Raw genomic sequence first — 19,446 nt, forward strand, 5'->3', positions numbered from 1 at the left:
AGACCCTTACTAGCAATACCTGATCATTGCTTACCGTCACCAACTCCAGTGTCCTCCACCCGTGCTCAACATCCTCTCAAGCTAACTCAATTGCAAACAAGAGTTGATGTGTACAAATACTCCTTCCTCCCTCGAACAATTATTCAATGGAAGTCCCTTCAAATTCCTAACATCGACACGATAGATCTTGAAACATTTAAGAACGCTGTAAGTAATTGTGTGATTGTAATGCTCATTAGCGTGTTGCCCCTAGTGGGCTTTGCTAATTAACAATATAATAATAATAATTATTTCAGTAGCAGATTAAAAACTAAGTGTCTGGAATACCCAGCTGTCCGGAAACCCCCGTACTTACCTTATATGTGGCATTATTTAGAGTTTCCTTGACATGATGCTACTCGAGGTGCTACCTCTGGTGCTACTGCTTAGTGCTATGCACTCTGTATCTGAAGATCTATAGTGTTTATCGTCTGTAATCAACCGTTCCTGATTAGTCTGTTTAGAATCGTAAGTAAACAAGCTGTAACTGTAAACACACATTTGAATTAATCGGCGTTAGCCAGCCCATAGATAGTATATTCTACGTACAATATACTGTCTATGGCCAGCCTTTCATAATTACGAAGGTTTTAAGATGTTATTACCAGGGTTAATAGCACTTTAAACTGACAAATTACCGGTGCTTTGACTGATTACCAGGGCTCTAACCCTGGTCATCGCCATCCCTGGTATGGCTATAGACCCTTCGCAGGTGAGCTGCTGCCATAGCAGCATCCGCCATCTTGGAGTACAACCAGTTTTGCAAACCTGATAGCATTGCTTTTCATAAGAGTAAAACAATACCTAGGGCTGCTTCTCCTGCATTCCACAGCAAAGGTTGACCATGTAGGTTAAATGTACACTCTCCCCTATGCTATCAGGGTTGCAAATCAGGTTGTACTACAAAATGGTGAATGTTGCTATGCCAGCAGCTCACCTGCAAAGGGTCTATATGCTACTGACATTATTTATTGATGGCCCGGGGTCAATAGTCTCTCACTATTATTATATATATATATATACTTGCATGGCCAGACTACTGACCTGGAAAATGAATTTATAGCATTCTTTTCTTTTCTGAACCCAATGACACGTTGCGACTGCCAAAGTTTGTGGATGTGCAGGCATTAATTAGGATACTAGCTGCCAGTCCACTGTGCGACCTGCAACTGTGGTCAATGTCAGCCAGACCTCAATTAATATTTATGAAAAGGTTTGTCCTCACTATTGACTGATTTCATGTACTATTTATTCATGTGCTATTTTGGACATTTTGGGACCCAGAATTTTTATCCATTTTTGGCAGATTTTCCTCTTTCAGAGGTAAAAAATGTATTAACCATAACTGTTGAGACCAAAATTTCTGGTCAAGTTATTTTAATTCAGTTACTGTATAATGTGCCGGTGCCCATCCTGGTCCGGTTACTCTAGCATTCAAATCAGTAGCATGTTACAGAAAACAGGCTGTGCCAATCAGATTATGTTGTTGGTAATCACAATTTTTTTTAAGTTACCATGCATTGATACTATAGAATTATCAAGAGTTAATAATAACTCTTGGAATTATGTAATATGTTTTGTGAAGATGTAATGGCTGCTTGTAGTCAACAATAGGGTGTTCTTTAAAAGAACAAAAGATGGAGGTAGAGGGCCATGTAGTTGGAGCTGATATACTCGTGATGTCTAATCAATACAAAAACTATTTTTTTGGTTGTGCTTTTTGGTTGAGTTTGTTTAACCTATATAACTATGCTTACTTCGTATGGTTGTTAAACATGCCATTCTTGCTGCCATTGTGATCTCATTGTTTAATTATCTTCCATAGTTGCAACTCTGTAATGCTATAGTGAGAGTGACCAGACCCTTCCTCTTTTTGTGAAGGAGTGGGTGCTGCCAGGGTAGTACTCTTTCTAGTAGGGTATGGGTGGAATCCTTACATTGTGCGGCCTCCAGAAATAAATTCTGAAGTCGTTCTGTTTAAACAATTACTATATTCTCCATATGCTGCTGATGGGACCAATGCAAAAGGGAACCAAACATCTATTCATCGCTTGACTACGGAGACCAGTCATTGTTCTTGTAGTATTGGTATGCTCTATTAGAGTATCTTGCACCTTCATTGTTTACTGTGAGACTGTCAACCATAGTCATATCACTAGGGTGCTTTTCAAGAGAGAATTTATAGAGAGCCATTTGGAGCATTTTGGCTTCTTGGAATGGAACCAAGGCAATGGCGGATTTAGCATGGGGAATTTCCAGAATGAGGTTCCATGGAACCCTTTGAACTCCCTGGATCTGTCCCTGTGTTTATACTTGACCAGCCGTATTTCCAGTCTGTATTGTATCACTTCCAGTAAATGCAAGTGCTGAGCAAATATTTAACATTTCAATACTGCAAGAAACAGGATGATGCTAAACCTGTTATATGCCATCGGCTTTTATTCAATTCAATTCCATGATCGCTTCTGTATGATAGCGATAACCATTCACAAATAATTGAATTATGCATATAATATGTGATTGCCTGCTGCCATGAATACTCTCACCACTAGCCCTACATGAAACACTGCCAAATGATAGTGTCACTGAGACATGTACCAGCTTTTTCAGAAGCTTTAAGAGTAAACTTGGAGGTATCAAGAGTTACTTAATACTGTAGCTAATAGATCTCTAGTAATCAGATATAGCAGAGTCGATTATCCAGTTATAATAGTGAGCGAAAACCAGCTGTTTTTGTATGGTTCTATTTTGTAGTAAAAAGTATTGAGTATAAAAATATGCATGCTACATAAAAAATTATGCATATTTTAGTTTTTATGTACTGAAACAAAGCATGAATCAATAAAACCTATATAAACCATCAGATTTTCCTTTTCATGGGGAGTAAGACAATCTTTATTTCATGTATATACATCAGAAGCCATGTGAGTTATGGGTGATGCGGTAAAAATTTAGTTTACCATGGTCACTTCATTGTTGGAATGGTCTTCTTCTTTGTCCACTCCTTTTGTTACTATAGATAACGGAGAAGCAATAAAATAGAATCCAAGGAATGGGCGAAAATAACCAGTCTTTGCTCAGCCAATCACACGCAGTCACAAAATATGTGCAATTATTTCATTATATCTTTTCAGTTTAAAGTATTGTTTTCTATTGCAGATCTGTAATGGCCACTGCATGATGAAAGATAAAAAAGAAGTTGGAACTTGGAAAGAAGCTGGCAAAGGATGTGTCTTCAGGGTGGCTACGTTGCATTTAAAAACATAACCAGATACTCAGCATTATTATCTTAGATGTTAAGGTACTATAATTTTAGACTATATGTGGTTTATTTACGTAGTATATACTATGTAGCGTAAAATACTGTATATTACTTAAAATACGTTAGTATGAAGTTTACATGAGTACTGTACATTATTACTAATATGAATACACTATGAAAGTACATATCAAAAGTACGTGTAAATGAATACGCTATGAGAGTGCATATAAGTATGCTATAAGTACATACACACACTATGAGCATTGCCATGAGTACAGAGTACTGCATGTTTGTTTATAGAGTTTAGTATCATTCTTCATTGGAGTAGCCAAGTCTCCCCAGAAAAGCAGCCAAACGAGTCTTTCTACCTGGCTTATTGCAGCCAAGGAGAATGGATTCAAGGGCTGCGTAAAAGTTGCTGCAGCCCTCTGTGTAGTGCATATAAAATATATAAAATGCACCCAATAGATGGATGGCAGCCAGCTCTGGTGGCACCACACAAAGAATTGATCTCTCAACCACAAGAGCAGATTGTAGTTTGTTCTCCTCATCCCTCTTTACAACAATACATGGTTGTGCCATGGGCAACTGTTTTACCACATCTTCTGTGCTTCCATCCTTTCAAATGCAACAAAAAAAATAATGTCAATAAGCTGGTCTAACGTACTTATGCGCACACAAAATACTGAGGGAATGCATTCCAATGTATTTGTTGTCTGCAGTACAAAGACATGTGCTCTAAGTATTAATTAAAATTCCAAAATTATGATTGCATGAAATCTTGATTGTATGTCATCACATGCAGTATTATTGCTTGTGTGTATAATTTGACTTACATCAACAAAGGTAACAACTTTTGATAGGTCTACCCTTATCCTTGGATCAGGTACTAAGCGGTAAATACAGCATATGGCAACAATGGTTTGCACTCCCAAATTTTCTTCTACAATGCACAAAATATTCTGTAATACAATTGTTAAAATTATGGCACAGTACTTACCCATTAGCTCAATGCCAAAGTCTTCAAACAATTGGTCAATGACAGGGTCACCTTCGGTTTCGTCTCTGGAAACTTCAATGATTTTTGAGACCATTTTTACCCACTCATCCTTAACTGATGGTTAAATTTCTCTGCCGATTACTCGGCTGAACTCCCAAATAAGCTGTGTATTGTAAAGTTCTTAAGTGATCTATTCACAGTACCTAATTATACTTGCATACACACCTCATCAGGGTCCCTTAAGCCTGGATATTCCTTTAGTAATTTGAAGTACGGGTATCGCCTTGTCCATGATAGTTTTCCTTCTTAAAGGATAACTTCGTTTCATCAAACTTTTGGTCAGCTGTGAAAAGAAATTATTGTTAAAGTATTTTTTTATAATGTGGAATTGAGCATGCCTGTTTACTAGGGTGCTTTTGTTCCTTCCACTCGGTTTTTAGACATTCCACATGTCTGTCATGACTTGACCGATCTTCACCATTTTCTGGTGGCAGCAGTGAACATGTAGGCATTTTGTGATGCACTTTTTTGATCTTTCTCTGTTGATCCTCAGTCAGTGATTGCCCCCTTTTAAACCCAGCTGGTTTCCGTACGTATGCCATTCTCTCCCGTAGTGTTTCCTCAAAGTAACCCTATGTAATGTTAGAAATGCTGAAATCTATTATTATAGGATAAATCTTCCAAACTAACTTCTCCAGCGGTTTTAAGAAAAGGCCATTTATCGAACATCATCTTTATTACATGTCTGTACTCTTCTGTTGTTGGGTAACTTTTATGACAAAAAATGGCCTCTGCTATTCTTGTAACAAACTTTGACCTGGATTTTCCAACAAGATGTTTTGTTTTCAAGCCATCTTCAATATTAGATGAAAAGTTATTCAGCAACAGAAATGGCTTCTGTAATGGAAGCTCTTGCTGCTTTTTCGAAGCAAAAATACGTTTGCCATGTTTCTTCTTGATAGGCTCTGGGTCATCCTGCACAATGGAAGCATCTGAATCAAGCCTTACATGTTTGCTCTGCAGGTTCATGAATTTCAATCACAATATTGTTTGTGGTATTACTGTTTACTTACTTTTGTATACAACTCTTCATCGCTGGAGTCACTGTACACATCCTGTACACTTAGTTGGGGTTTTTTGCTGGTTGGCTTAGCAAGCTAAACAAAACAGATAACTTCAATTGGACATAATAAAATTATTATAAATTCAGTACATACAGTCTCCACATCATCATCATCATCATCATTACTATCTTCTTCACCAGACTCCTTTTCTTTAGTCCCTTGGTCCTACATTAATGCATGTTAATAGTATATATGCACATAAATTCAGCTAATATACTCTAATAGTACAGCCACCATGCAGACAGTATCATACAACAAGTTTTGCTATACACCCTAATAGAGCAATCAATGCGCTCATGATGTAGCATAATGATGAAGCTTTGGAAACCCACTATTTAAAGTATGCATGTGCAGATTGATTACACATACCATCGAAAAGGCTGCTTGGCTTTTAAGCAGATGCTGTACTTTTCTTCTGTCTCCCATGCAGGGGTGATTATAGCAGTCGGCCATCGGCTAAAATCCGGTCAAATTTTGAATTGGCCGTCCATTATTGAAGTTGTCCGGACAAAAATCCGAACAAAAAAAATTTTCTTAGGCCTAATTTTGTAATTCGGTTTACTATAATAATGGCGACTAAAAGGCCCCGTGCAGATGGAATTTCAAGCAAGAAAGCGAAACGGCAAGTGTCTAAGACTACATTTGATAAGTGGAAGAGAGTATACGAACGGGATTATCGAGCCATGTCATGGCTTCGCTGCTCTATGGATTCTACTGATAAAACACTTGTGTCAACTCTCTGGTGCGCAGTGTGTAAGCAATATGAAAGCCGACTTGAAAGCTTAAAGAACTTCTCAAGGGCATGGATCAACGGCTCCACGAACCAAAAAACCAGCAACATAATAGACCATGCATCGAGCGACCAGCACAAGACAGCCATGGCGCGGTTACGCGAAGAAAGAACACGAAGTGCGAAATTACCAGTAGCTGCATATGCTCCCATTGCTCACAGCCTTCAATCTACCTTGGATCCAGCAGTAAAAGATAAATTGAAGAAGAAATTCGACATAACGTACGTTTTAGCGAAAGAGAACTTACCATTTACGAAGTATCCTGCAATTCACGAGCTTCTGGAGCGCTATGAAGTCCCTCTTGGGTTATCCTATAAAACCAGGGAATCAGCACAGAACTTTTTACACTACATAGCAGAGTCCCAGAAGCAAGAATTTCAGCGCGTGCTTTCAAGCAGTAAGTTTTTTAGCATTTTAATGGATGGCTCTGTAGATAAAGGAAAGGTTGAGAACGAAGTAATAGTTGTACAGTATTGCCTTGTAGATAATGATTCTGAGGAGATTACATCATGCTCCAGGTTTTTAAAAATAGTTGAGCCAAAGAAAGCCGATGCTAATGGTCTAGTGGAATGTGTTGCTAAGGGGCTACAAGTAATGGATGTGAGTGATATTTTAGATAGCGAAGAAGTTCTTAAAGTTGATGGTAAACCAGTGCTTGTTGGTGTTGGCACTGATGGAGCGTCAGTCAATATATCAGATCAAAATGGTATGAAGGGCATACTCCAACGTACACTGTGAAAAAGGTGGGATATAATATGGTATTTCCAGTGGCTTATTGAATACAAATAAGCCTTAATATAAATCCTGTATTATACTCATCTTATACTTTAGTATAATGCATACTATACTATTGCATGTATGGTTTCAGTTTAATTACCACAATACTTGAAGTAGCTTATATCTGATATAATGCCCACACTATACCATCACATATATGGTTTCAGTATGTTTAACACATTAACTAAAGCCTTATGTGGGATTGTTAGTATAATACAGGTTATACCAAGCTTTTTTGTATTCAATAAACCACTGGAAATACCATCTTATATCCCTCTTTTTTCACAGTGGTAGTCTTCCATGGCTATTCTGGTCGTGGTGTTTTGCACACTGTCTCGAATTAGCATGTAAAGACTCTCTGTGCAGTCACTTATTTAATGACATTGACGAAATGTTGCTCAGACTCTACTATCTCTACGAGAAATCACCAAAGAAATGCCGTGAACTTGCAGATATTGTAGATGACCTAAAAGAAGTGTATGAGTTTCCTGAAGGTGGGAACTTACCTGTCAGAGCTCAGGGGAGCCGCTGGATATCACATAAACGAAACGCATTGCAACGTGTCCTAGACCGGTTTGGTGCTTACCTTAATCACCTGGTATCACTGAGTCAGGATAAAACCATCAAGAGTGTAGACCGCCAGAAGTTGAAAGGCTATGTTTTCAAATGGAGAAATAGTCGAATAATCATGGGGTGTGCCATGTATATTGACATACTACAGTCACCATCACTACTTAGCCTTAGTCTCCAAGACAACAACCTTGATATAGTCAAAGGAATCCGTGGCATTCTTAAGTCACATAAATCTCTTAAGAAGCTCAGCTCACTTGATCCTTTCCAATGGCCAACCATAAGAGTTACCTGCAGTAAAATTGCTGAAGACCCTGATGAAGATGGTAAATATATGTACCAAGGAGTGTGTTTAAAAAGTTACAGTGAATCTGTTAAGAAAGCTTGCAAAGAACAAGTTGTGGCAGATTTGAACCGTTTAGATGAAAAATTACGAATACGTTTGGAATGGTCCAACCTTGCACTGCTTAGAGCAATCTTGATATTGCTGGATACACAAAACTGGACATCTCGGCATAGTTCAGATAGTGAAGAGGATGACGAAAGCTTGGATGAAATTAAATCAAGCATTGGAACAATTGTTGAGTATTTCCGAGCACCATTAGAAGCCAAGAACGTGGAGCTTTGTTGCATTTTAGATGAAATAGAAGATGCTGTGCTATATTCAAGGAGGTATTTAAACATTGAAAAAGACAAATATAAGAATGTTTGGTACAGGCTACACACTGCACCAGATACAGCTCAGTGGCCTAATTTATTGCAGATATGTCAGTTACTTTTTAGTTTGCCATTTTCTACTGCCAAAGTAGAAAGAATTTTCTCAGTGCTAAAAGCAATTAAAACAGAAAAAAGAACCAGTCTGAATACTTCTACATTAGAGGATTTGCTAGAATTGAAAGTAGAGGGTCCACCTTTCAGCAAATTTTCTGCTGATGCAGCTGTTGAGTTATGGTGGAAAGACTGCTCGAGGCGTGTTCAGCAGAAACCTCGAAAACACTACAAGAAAAGAAAACCTAAACAGACCTCAAGTGCTAAAGCGCTAACTGATAATGGCAGTGAAAGTGACGAAGATAGTGACAATTCTGAACTGTTGACTTTGTGGGATGACTGGTTTGATTTCAATAGTGATGATGAAATTGTTTCTGATACTTCTACTAATTCAGATTCAGAAGAGAGTGAAGACTCAAGCTGAACTACACAGACAGTCTATAGATATTGTGAAATATTCTAAACTGTTTCAACCATGCTTCTTACTTCTATTATTGTAACATTAAAAATTTTATGAAACACTCACAGCAGCATTGTATGTTTATAAAGTTTGTTTCAATCACTATTGTGAATTCTGTCTAATGAGGCTTCTTAAACCTTATAATGGGCAGTAATTTGACAAGTATACCTATTAAGGATTATTATTAAGCATATTTCCTGCTTATACGTTTGACCTTATTAGACAGATTTCAATTACTGATCACTATAAATAATAGATTTGGACACCAATTTTTTCAAAAGTTCTGGGGGGAGGAGGCATGTCCAACACCTTGCATTTTTGGAGTGTTTCACGTACTGCATATTGTATCCCCAAATCAGTCCTTGCTGTTCACACCTGTAAAAGGACCATACATTGATTATCATGTCAGATCATTATGTAAAATGTCAGATCAAAACCAACTATGGTCTGACAAATGTCAGATCATTTAAAAATAATTATAATCACCCCTGCCATGGTAGTCACCCCCAATTCTTTCATATCGCTGTCTGACAACATAGCAAGGACACTTCCAGATATCTTCTGAGTGTGAAAGGTTGACACAACCTCCTCCTCAAAGCCACTGGTCCTAAGCGCGCTGCACAATTCCTCGATACTCATGTCCTCCATAGTTTTACCGGCAACACCGAATATGAACAGAAAATTCCTGCCATGGTATCATCCAATCAGGACACGCGCAAGCTTCACCTAGCCCGCCGTGGTGCATTCACTAAAATGCAAATCAACTGAAAGTGCGCTATAACAATAGGGAGGAAGTATGATATCTGCTGATTAATTAATCAATTAACAGACCACTCCTACAAAGCTAAGGTTTGTGAATTATAGCTAATTACAGTGTATTTCCGCAGTCCGGTCAGGTGGAAGCCGGGGACCATTGCACCACCACGCCCACTTTTATTAGGCAATGCTTTTAAAAGACCCACTGCGTAAGTAGCCACACTAATTGATAAGACAATCACCCTAATAGAACAGTCAGTTCACAAAATTATTGCAAAATTCTACCATACAATTCTTTTCTTGCTGGCAAGCCCCCCTTCCTCCCCCCATTGAATACTACCCACATCTGTTGTATTTTCACTGTCAAGTCCTCTGCTTCCACTGCCTCTTCCCTGGTGTGTAATTGTGTTAATCTTTATGTACTATCAAATATAGGGTGACACAAATGGCATGGCTATGCACCTTGTGCCAGCGATACATTGCTGGGTGCTATGGAAATGTTTTACGGCATGTAAAATGCCACCAATATGATGAAAATTTTCAATTGAAATGTGGAATAAATTCTTGTCAAGAAACATATACAACCTATGAATCATTCCGATCCCATGTGTATCATAAGCATAGGGAAGTGCTTCATCTATTATTATTATTTAATTTTGCTGTGAAAACTTCACAAACAGAAGAATATACACAGATATAATAAATATGTTAACTATTGATTGCAAAATAATAGTTACATAGCAGAGATTTGAATATGTCAGTGTTTTCCGCTTCAAAGATGTAGCGAGGTAGTACGTTCCATTGCCTTGATGTTGATGGTATAAAGGAGTATTTGTAGGTGTCAGTGTTACAAAATGGTTCGATGAGTCTGAACATATGGCATGATCTGGTCTGTAGCTGGTACTGTGATGTCTGTAGATGAAACTCAGGTATGTATTCAGGTGGTAAATAGACATTTTGTTTAAGAATGTTGTATAGCATAGTTAAGGAGAGCTGTTCTCTTCGAGACTCTAGTGATTCCTACTTAAGTTCGTTAACCATCTGTGTTACACTAGCATGATAGGAGTAAATACCTTTGACATATCGTGCAGCACGCCTCTGAACTTTTTCTAAAGCGATCTTGTCAGTTGTTAAATGAGGGTTCCAAACTGTAGTTGCATATTCAAGTTTAGGGCGTACTAGGCTAAGGTAGGCTCTCTCTCTAAGGTGAATAGATGATGTCCTCAAGTTACGCTTTAGCAGACCAAGCATCTGATTTGCTTTGGAGGTGATAGATTGGATATGTAGGTGCCACATCCTAGTGGTTCAGTCAACAATAACGAAACTCTTAGTGTTGATAATATAAGCAATAGTGAGACTGATGATGATGATGACATCAATAATGTTCCTGATTATAACAATGACCCAGATGATGTCAGTAGTGACAGTAGCGATAATGATGATCAGATGGAACATAGTGCTCAAAATAAACCAGACCTGAAATCTTCAGCAGCTAGGCTTATATTAAAATTACATCAAGAATGCAAAGTGACACAGTCTGCACTGAATTCCATGGTAAATTGTATTAAAGAATTGTGGAAAGAAGCGACACAAGAGCTACAGGTATAATATTTACTAATTAGTTATGAGCACAATGCACAGTATCATAATACCAAGAGTTCATAATATTTGTATAGGGGAAGAGTGTCTAACTCTCAGTGTAGTTTGTACAAACACCCTGCGTAAAGTACACCAAAGTTCACCTTCCATCAAATCAATACCTTCACCGGGATACAAAACTGTTGATTGGTGTTGATGAAGGCAAAGCCTTTGTTCTGAAATAAGGCTGAGCTGTTACTTTACGCAGGGTGTTTGGTGAATGCATTCAAGTTAGACACTCTCCATCATACAAATATTATGAACTCTTGATAATACATAATATCACACACATGCAGGAAAAACTGGATAACGAAGACGTGGAAATACTACAGACCATTTCTCCCTTTGATGGCCTAGAAACTGAATATAAACAACGACAGTACTACCAGAAGCATTACAATTATTTGGTAAAGTATTTGGTAATGTAATTGCATTAAAACCACATATTAAATGAAAAAAATGATGATGAGTATAAAATGCATATACAAATACATAGTTCAAACTTTTGATACAGTAAACCATTTCTTCTGAGATGCACATGATGACCCTTCAGTAGCAGGAAGTTAAATCACTGGGAAAAAATATATATATATATTATATAGTTATACAACGGCCACGAGTGCTCTGCCTGATATAAACGCATGAGCCTGAGGGCCGTCAGGCCCGAAGGCAAGTGCGTTTATACAGGCAGAGCACGAGTGCACGTTGTATAACTGTTATGTACCATTCACCTAATAGGTGGGGAGAGTCTCACAAGACAGCTGTAACACTTATAAAGGCCAGGTTTCTAACATCGATTGTGGGTAACCAAGCCTGACGTTGCGATGACATTCCCCCTGCAGTACTGCAGCCACCTGAGATATTGAAAGCTAGTACGCTATGGGTTATATCACTAACATGCATTCGCTGTTCCACTCTCATCATGTAGTGCTCAGCATGCCAGCGTGCCATATAGACTAAGCACCAGACTAATCACCATAATGATTCTCTCGAGCGAAAAAAAGCAGCTAAATAGACGGTTTAAGTAAACAAAACCTAACTACTAAACGATACTAGTCTAATTCTTACTATTCACACTGGCTAAACTCTAATCTGGTGGCATGACAAAACTGGTTACCACAATCGAACGTAAAGGTTAGTATTATTTAGAATATATTTGTTTTATTGAGTCATTGTCGAAGTGGACTACAGTTTAATCTGGGCTAAGATGGCACCAGACTAGTAAGGTGTATAAGTACGTTTATATATATATGTAGACTAGAGTTGTGGCCACCCGCGTTGGCTTTTTCGATCGCCATTGGCTGCTTGTAAACATTATACGTATTGGTGACGTTATGGCCCACAATCGACCGTTACATGTCAGGCTATAAAAGAATTCGAGTGATCTGTGAAGTGTCTTTCCACCTATTCGGTGAGGTGTCGTAGTGGTCTTCGCCACCGGCACTTGTGCTATGCTGCACAAAACTGCAGCCAGTGCAATATCTGTATATTGCACTGCGATCGGTGCATTATAACTTATAATGCACTTGTTGTGGTCTACAAAACCGCAACCAGTCCGTTATAAGTTATAATGCACTCGCTGCGGTCTGCAGCAGTGCAATATACAAATTATGGCACTGGCGGTGCCTTTGAACTGCCCACGCAGAGTGGTACATATATATATACACATATATAAAATAAAAGGGTTGAAAAGGAAACGGTGTATATAAAGTTCTTATGACAGTAATTTTCAATAATAGCTTCAATCATTACATAAACATACATTTAGATCCATCCATCTGATAAGTTAAAAGACGAAGCATAAAAGACAAAGCATAAGACTGTTCTTGAGTATACCAGAGTATTACAACAGCTTGTCTGAGCAAACAAAACTGTGTAGCTGTCTATTTGGGTTCTCTTGAAAATGAAAATGTTGAAAATGTACGCAATTTTAAAAGAAATTGAACTGATTACCATGTGGTTTACTTTAATTATTCATTTCAATTTAAGGAGCAAACAGAACGTGTACTGGGTCACTACTACACTGAAAAAAATGGAAAACTGAAAGAAACAACAGACTGCTCATATGAGATACCATTACTAAAATCTCTGCAACATTTGCTAAATATAGAAGTCATCAGGGAACAGGTCAACATGAAATATTTTGATATTCAATTATGTCACATTAATAAATTGTAGGTAATGAACTCGCACAGCCGTCCAAACAGCGTTCTAGGAGACTACTGTGATACAACAGCCTTCAAGGAATCAGAGCTGTTCAACGAACATCCATGTGCACTCCAGATTCAACTGTTCTATGATGAGCTAGAAGTATGTAACCCCCTCGGGAGCAAAGCAAAGAAACACAAACTAGGTTAGCCAAAAAATTAACAACAGAAATTTTATAGAAAAACCAGTTTTGATGTCACAAACTGGTTAGTTATTACTGGCTACTAGTGACTTATCACATGGTAGAAGACCTGTTCTGAATAGGGGAGTGGTTAAGTTTTTCCTGTGAAGAAAGATCAATTACGTGTAATTGCTTCAATGTGACATAAACAAAAGCCCATAATTCACATAATGCTTTAGTCAGCTGCAATGAAAAAAAGATTTTCAAACTCCCCTTGAGTAGGCGAATAAAATGATATTCAGGCTTTTATTGTTTCTTCACAAAGAACGAAACGTTTAAATAATTTTAAGATGTTTTTCAATTCACAAAAGGCTGAAACTTTGGTCCTTTGATTCATATAGATAACAAAAAAGCATAAAAATGGAATTTGCAAAAATGACTGGTTTTCACTCAGGTGGTCACGTTTTATATGTACACATTTTACATAGGACTGGTGTACTATACCTTGGGAAATTTTGAGCCAAAGCTGAGATCCTCTTTGAAAAGCATCCACTTGCTATCCATTACAAAACATCAATTTGTTACGGGATTGATCACATTCTGTCACCTATTGCAGAAGAAATTAAACAACTTGAAAGTGTAAGTATTAGAATATATCACATACATGTACGTATGTTTTTCAAATTTCAATGAATCATGTTATATAACTGAGCTCTGAAAATTGATCCAACACAGCTGCTAGTGGTCTGGAATGTTCGAGAGCATATTCTATACTTTAACTTCTTGTTTTGCTTCTGCTATTTCATAGTAATGACAAAACAAAAAAAAATTATATTCTATTGAAACTTGCAATTGTCAAGACGAATATTTTACAATAGAATAGCAGTGTATGTATGTATATTAGGATTACAATTTCCCACCAGAAACCAGACTCATAACACTTTCATATAGTTCTGTGGCAATTATTTAGGTTATTTAATTCTAAAAGTGCTTCTAGTACAAAATATATTACTTTTCTTACAACAATGAGGCAGTATTGGTTAGGTAAAATTAAGCCCAAACAAGCCTTTAGATCAACCCAAAATGCTTTCAACAAGTTGCTATGATTTTTTTTTAAATGATAGTTTTCTACTGAGTAACTGACTGACTGATGCTTTCAGACAAGCATAATTCGATAACAGCTAACGGCTTGATTTTTTCACTGCCCAAAATTGCTTCAGTCAGCCACATGCCTTTGGCATATACAGCAGTACATACAATGCATTCTTCATGGACAAACTAGTGTTCTGTCCATTCATCTTTGCTGACAGTGAAAGGTGTCGATTTGGCAGGGTTTCCCTTAGTAACAGAAATCATCCATATGTTTCACAGTGGCTACTTTGACCACTTTTTCTTTTGATGCGGTATGCATGGGTTCACCAGTCATAATTGTTTATTCTACAAAACTTAACAATCACGTACACAAAAATTTTTTTGAAAATTCCAACGACCATAGCACATCGATAAAAAGTACTGAAAAAGCTGGAGTACTAGTAGTGCATGACATTAAATCACAGTATAATAATGAGAAGTGTTATATTCCTACTGTGCTCAAGATACCATAACAAAAATAGCAGAGTTGTACACGATATTAAATACTTATTCAAGACTTACATAAGATTAAAATACTTAACATACTTATTCATGTAATACATACATATAAATGTTTAAAATAAATCTCAATGAACAGGAGAAAGGAGTACAGTTTTTGTTTGATGGGCACTGGGTGGCATTCAGAGGAACACTTACCGTATTTTCTGCTGACAATCTTGCTGCCTTGTCAGTTGGTGGATATAAAGCGTTAGCATCAGCTTTTAGGAAATGTCAGTACTGCATGGTTACTGCAGAGCAAATGCAGACACAGGTAAGTATATAGTATATAAATATTTATAATTAATTTACCATTTCTTTCACCCTAGTTTGTCGAGAGTGATGTACAAATACGAACACCTGAGACATACAACTACCACTGCAACGAGGATGACCCCTCACTAGCAAGTCATTTAGCCACAACATATGGAATTGTACGCAAATCTGTTTTAAACCAATGCCAATTTTTCCATGTGACAGAAGGTCTTGCACCAGACATAATGCATATAATTTTAGAGGGATCGCTGGAACTATGCATGCGTCTTTTATTGATCTATTTAATTTTTGAAGAAAAGGCATTTTCACTGGATATCCTGAACAATAGGATCCACCAATTCAATTACGGCCATTCAGACAAACAAAACAAACCATCCAAACTACAACGTAAACACTTGGCAACAGATAGTCATTTGAAGCAGTCAGGTACATTTATGTCACATTGTCAAAATTTACTTGTACAGTATATATTTTCATTTAGCAAGTCAGATGTGGTGTTTGGCAAGATATTTACCATTCCTAATTGGCACTCTAATTTGCGAGGATAACGATCACTGGGAAAACTTTTTGACATTGCTTTCCATTATGGATTACGTTTTTGCTCCCTTGCTAACTTCAGCCAAAGCAGATTATATCGCAGCTGCTACTGAAGATTTCTTGAGTGATTTTGTTGACCTATATCCACACCGCCGCCTCATCTCCAAGATGCATTATATGATTCACTTAAGTACATGGATTAAAAGGTAGATACTACTTGTGTATTAGTTGTAGCCACTTTAAAATATTGTATATAGAGCTGGTCCTCTTTGCAACACCTGGTGTATGCGTTACGAGGCAAAGCACAGTTACTTCAAAAGGATATCACAAATGTGTAGAAACTTTAAAAATGTTGCCAAAACACTGGCAGACCACCACCAACAGTATATGTGCTATTACATGTCAGATCACATGTACCTAAGAGCAAAGCTTAAATACAATAAAGGTCAGTACTAACATTGCATTAGTGTAATATGATCTACGTATATGTAACAGATCAGGATAGCATGGTGGGATCTCTTAAATATAAGGAGAAGTTGTTAGCTGCATCATTTGAAGTATCTATTAATACCAACACCGTGGTTTACAGGTTAGATCTCAACGTACAAGTGTAATGAAAAATTAGGAAATTTGTAACCTAGTACAATAAAGAACCTTAAAACAGAGGTTGTTGCCTAAAGAACAAATAAATCTCATTCTTATCCATGCTTGTATTGTTGTACGCTGTAATTATATCAGCTAATTATAAAGTATAAATTAAAAGTTTAAGCACTTATTATTGTGCTGAAGTGTCAAGTGTGCTCTATCCATTTAAAAGGGATCTATAAAAGATAAGATGATTCAGAAACAAGTACGCCACCAATCAAATAATTTGCCATGGTCATATAAAAGAAAAAAATTAACAACCTTGTTTTATTATATTTCTATGTTACAAGCAGCTTTGAAGGCTTAGCTGCTTGTAAAGGGCCAGCTATTTGTTCAGCTGTGGGTTGCAACTCATAGGTCCTTATTAGCACTCTGGATCAACAATAAGCCTAACTAAATTCTGGAAAACCAAAGACAACCATTTAGTTTTGTTGTACAACATTTCAAGTATATAGATATTCTAGTATGTCTATATAATGCATCCCATCCCAATATACAACTATAATATACAATTAATCCGCAGTAGGTTTAGTCCCATTTTTCCTATCCACACACAAAAGAAAAGTACAGTGACCTGGCTATGTGAGACTGTATTGCTAAGGCATACTGTACATAGTAAAGGAAAGGCAAAACTGATTAATACTGTTTCACAAACTCACTAGACATGTACGTACATGTTTTTACAGAAATACCAAAATTACAATTGATGGAGTAAGATATCACAAAGATATGGCTGTTATACTTGAATTTGATAATAACTTACCATCCTTTGGGAAGATAATGGAGATCATCGTAACATGTGAAGAAGAAGTATTATTCGTTACATCATCAGCTTTGCATACAGTCATGTATCATCATCATTTTCATGGTTATGAAGTCCTTGGTACATCTGAAATAACAGTTCGGCGACAACAAACACTCAGCACTTATCATCCGTTGGCAGTATCAAAGCCCTATGGAATGCAACGCAAAACAATGATCTGCTTGAAATATCATGTATTTGACAACTAGTTGTGAACACACATATTCAAACTATTATACGTATATACAACAACTATGACAACAACAATAGAACACATTATAGCAAAGTTTACTCTCAGAAAAAGTCATTACTCTGAGGGCTACAACTAGTAATTGTAATTTGTAAACAGGGGTCCACTCAGTAACTAAATACTAATTTCAGTAATATTATTATACATTATACACTTGTTCACTATAAGCTTTAAACTAAGTGCAACCTTCTGACACCTATAACTACAAGTGACACCAGTGAGCCACACTTTCTCTGGTATAGTTCAGCCATAAAAACTTCTTTGCTATAGAAGGACACTCCCCATACACTATATCAGTGTTGTCAAGCCCAAATGTAATCAATCATGTGCTGGATACAATGCACATTAGAAGCAATGCATTACAATTTCCAGATGTAATGTCCAATATAAATTACATTACTCATTACTTTGTCATGCAGCACATACCATCAGTACCGTAACTATAGTCCTGTCCTTTAGTAATCATCATATGTTCTGTCTGTTAAGTGATCAACAAATGTTCCATCTGTTTAGTATTCAACAAATGTTCCGTCTGTTTAATGATCAACAAATTTCCATCTGTTTAGTAATCAACAAATGTCTGTCTGCTTAGTGTTCAACAAATGCTCCATCTGTTTAGTGATCAACAAATGTTCCACTTGCTTAGTGGTCAACATATGTTCCATCTGTTTAGTGATCATCAACAAAATTTAATGTTCCATCTGTGTAGAAATCAACAAACGTTCCATCTATTTAGTAATCATCAACAAATGTTCCATCCAAAGAATTCTCCACATACAAATCACAATTGTTACAAATGTGCGGCTCGAATAAAATATCTTCAGCAAATTGGCCACAGCCTCAGAAATATAGCTTTTTTCTGCAGTTATCAGCTGTGCATACTTATATAATTAAATAATAACTCACAAAGTTTAGACAGCCAATATTCATGCTGAAATCCTTCCAGATTCTTACAGGTTTTAGTTTGACTTGCTACAATGATGCATACACAATAATAGGAACTGATGTGCTTGCTTACCAGATGAAGTGGATCCTTAAGTTGGTTAGCCAACACTACAGCCTGGAATTTTTACATTCGACAACCGTACAAGTCAGGCATTAGCTATCACTTCGGCCTGTTGTGTTACTTCAATGGCAGCCAATCTATACGGCATAGGCGGCGGAAAGGGGGGGGGGGGGGGGGGCTAAATCCCCCCCTCAGAATGATATCACACCGAAATTATCTTTCTTGGAGTGGGGCTGAAAACCGTGATAAAGATCGAGATACTCTAATAGAGCAGTCACTCTAATAAAGTAGTCAGTGTGTAGCGAGCTATGTAAGGATTTTTATGTGGTTTATCAGCTAGAAATGGTAGCTGACGAGGTGGAAAGCTCTTGTCAGTTGGTTGTGACCTTTTTTTTTTTGGTCTCACCTTACCAAACTATAGAAATAAGTCTGGGTCAGCCCAGCCCCCCCTCATATCAACTACTTCCTCCGCCGCTGCTATACGGTTACCATTAACAATAAATTTTCAGTTGTACAAATGAAAGTGCATGTGTGCAAACAAATTGAAAACGATTAAATGGCATCACTCAGTCAACACATGCTACAATTGCAACTTACCTCTCTAAAGTGCCGCCAGTTTTATCGCGGCTGGTCTCGGCTGGCATCACTGAAGAACTATAACATCTCCTTCTTAATACCACTGATCAAAACGCCCATACTTATTAAAGAATACCTTCGTGAAGCCGAAAACACTTAAGCTTTCTCTCAAACATCCTGCAAGACGTGCACGTCTTCATCAGTTTGAACT

General features: G+C 37.3%; 4 protein-coding genes and 1 long non-coding RNA gene across 5 annotated transcripts; 2 read left to right on the forward strand and 3 right to left on the reverse strand.

The window, feature by feature from the left end:
- Positions 1–363: 363 nt before the first annotated feature.
- LOC136241551 (uncharacterized) lies at positions 364–17,804 on the forward strand. The gene is made up of 12 exons (XM_066032777.1): positions 364–507; positions 3,199–3,340; positions 11,482–11,592; positions 13,175–13,312; positions 13,364–13,538; positions 14,003–14,153; positions 15,244–15,417; positions 15,473–15,845; positions 15,901–16,162; positions 16,214–16,401; positions 16,452–16,545; positions 17,288–17,804. Exons 7-12 carry the CDS (start codon positions 15,388–15,390, stop codon positions 17,610–17,612), a joined length of 1,272 nt encoding a protein of 423 aa, XP_065888849.1. The 5' UTR covers positions 364–507; positions 3,199–3,340; positions 11,482–11,592; positions 13,175–13,312; positions 13,364–13,538; positions 14,003–14,153; positions 15,244–15,387; the 3' UTR covers positions 17,613–17,804.
- On the reverse strand, positions 3,419–4,648 carry LOC136241552 (uncharacterized). The gene is made up of 4 exons (XM_066032778.1): positions 4,527–4,648; positions 4,302–4,464; positions 4,138–4,244; positions 3,419–3,919 (listed from the first exon to the last, which is right to left on the reverse strand). The coding sequence occupies exons 2-4, from the start codon at positions 4,393–4,395 to the stop codon at positions 3,611–3,613; spliced, it is 510 nt and encodes a 169-aa protein (XP_065888850.1). The 5' UTR covers positions 4,396–4,464; positions 4,527–4,648; the 3' UTR covers positions 3,419–3,610.
- Positions 4,531–6,079, reverse strand: LOC136239917 (uncharacterized). Its single transcript, XM_066030660.1, has 6 exons — positions 5,795–6,079; positions 5,519–5,590; positions 5,375–5,458; positions 4,992–5,318; positions 4,700–4,933; positions 4,531–4,644 (listed from the first exon to the last, which is right to left on the reverse strand). The coding sequence occupies exons 1-6, from the start codon at positions 5,876–5,878 to the stop codon at positions 4,531–4,533; spliced, it is 915 nt and encodes a 304-aa protein (XP_065886732.1). The 5' UTR covers positions 5,879–6,079.
- On the forward strand, positions 5,995–6,954 carry LOC136239918 (uncharacterized). Its single transcript, XM_066030661.1, has one exon. It carries the CDS (start codon positions 5,995–5,997, stop codon positions 6,952–6,954), a length of 960 nt encoding a protein of 319 aa, XP_065886733.1.
- On the reverse strand, positions 13,662–18,177 carry LOC136241553 (uncharacterized). The gene is made up of 4 exons (XR_010694326.1): positions 18,080–18,177; positions 17,365–17,554; positions 15,303–15,394; positions 13,662–14,121 (listed from the first exon to the last, which is right to left on the reverse strand). It is a non-coding gene; the product is annotated as an uncharacterized lncRNA (long non-coding RNA).
- Positions 18,178–19,446: the final 1,269 nt, after the last annotated feature.

Source organism: Dysidea avara, chromosome 12, assembly GCF_963678975.1.
Source record: "Dysidea avara chromosome 12, odDysAvar1.4, whole genome shotgun sequence".
NCBI lineage: Eukaryota > Metazoa > Porifera > Demospongiae > Dictyoceratida > Dysideidae > Dysidea > Dysidea avara.

Excerpts from the sequence above, each read along its gene's own strand:
- LOC136241552 (XM_066032778.1), bottom strand. The coding sequence starts at position 4,395 with ATGGTCTCAAAAATCATTGAAGTTTCCAGAGACGAAACCGAAGGTGAC. Across the intron at positions 4,245-4,301 it reads CTTTGGCATTGAGCTAATGG|AAGAAAATTTGGGAGTGCAA; the intron begins GTAAGTACTGTG and ends TGTGCATTGTAG. Across the intron at positions 3,920-4,137 it reads AAGTTGTTACCTTTGTTGAT|GATGGAAGCACAGAAGATGT; the intron begins GTAAGTCAAATT and ends TGCATTTGAAAG.
- LOC136239917 (XM_066030660.1), bottom strand. The coding sequence starts at position 5,878 with ATGGCCGACTGCTATAATCACCCCTGCATGGGAGACAGAAGAAAAGTA. Across the intron at positions 5,591-5,794 it reads GCCAAGCAGCCTTTTCGATG|GACCAAGGGACTAAAGAAAA; the intron begins GTATGTGTAATC and ends GCATTAATGTAG. Across the intron at positions 4,645-4,699 it reads AAAAGCACCCTAGTAAACAG|CTGACCAAAAGTTTGATGAA; the intron begins GCATGCTCAATT and ends TTCTTTTCACAG.
- LOC136239918 (XM_066030661.1), top strand. The coding sequence starts at position 5,995 with ATGGCGACTAAAAGGCCCCGTGCAGATGGAATTTCAAGCAAGAAAGCG.
- LOC136241551 (XM_066032777.1), top strand. The coding sequence starts at position 15,388 with ATGGTTACTGCAGAGCAAATGCAGACACAG. Across the intron at positions 15,846-15,900 it reads TAGTCATTTGAAGCAGTCAG|CAAGTCAGATGTGGTGTTTG; the intron begins GTACATTTATGT and ends ATTTTCATTTAG. Across the intron at positions 16,402-16,451 it reads AAAGCTTAAATACAATAAAG|ATCAGGATAGCATGGTGGGA; the intron begins GTCAGTACTAAC and ends TATATGTAACAG.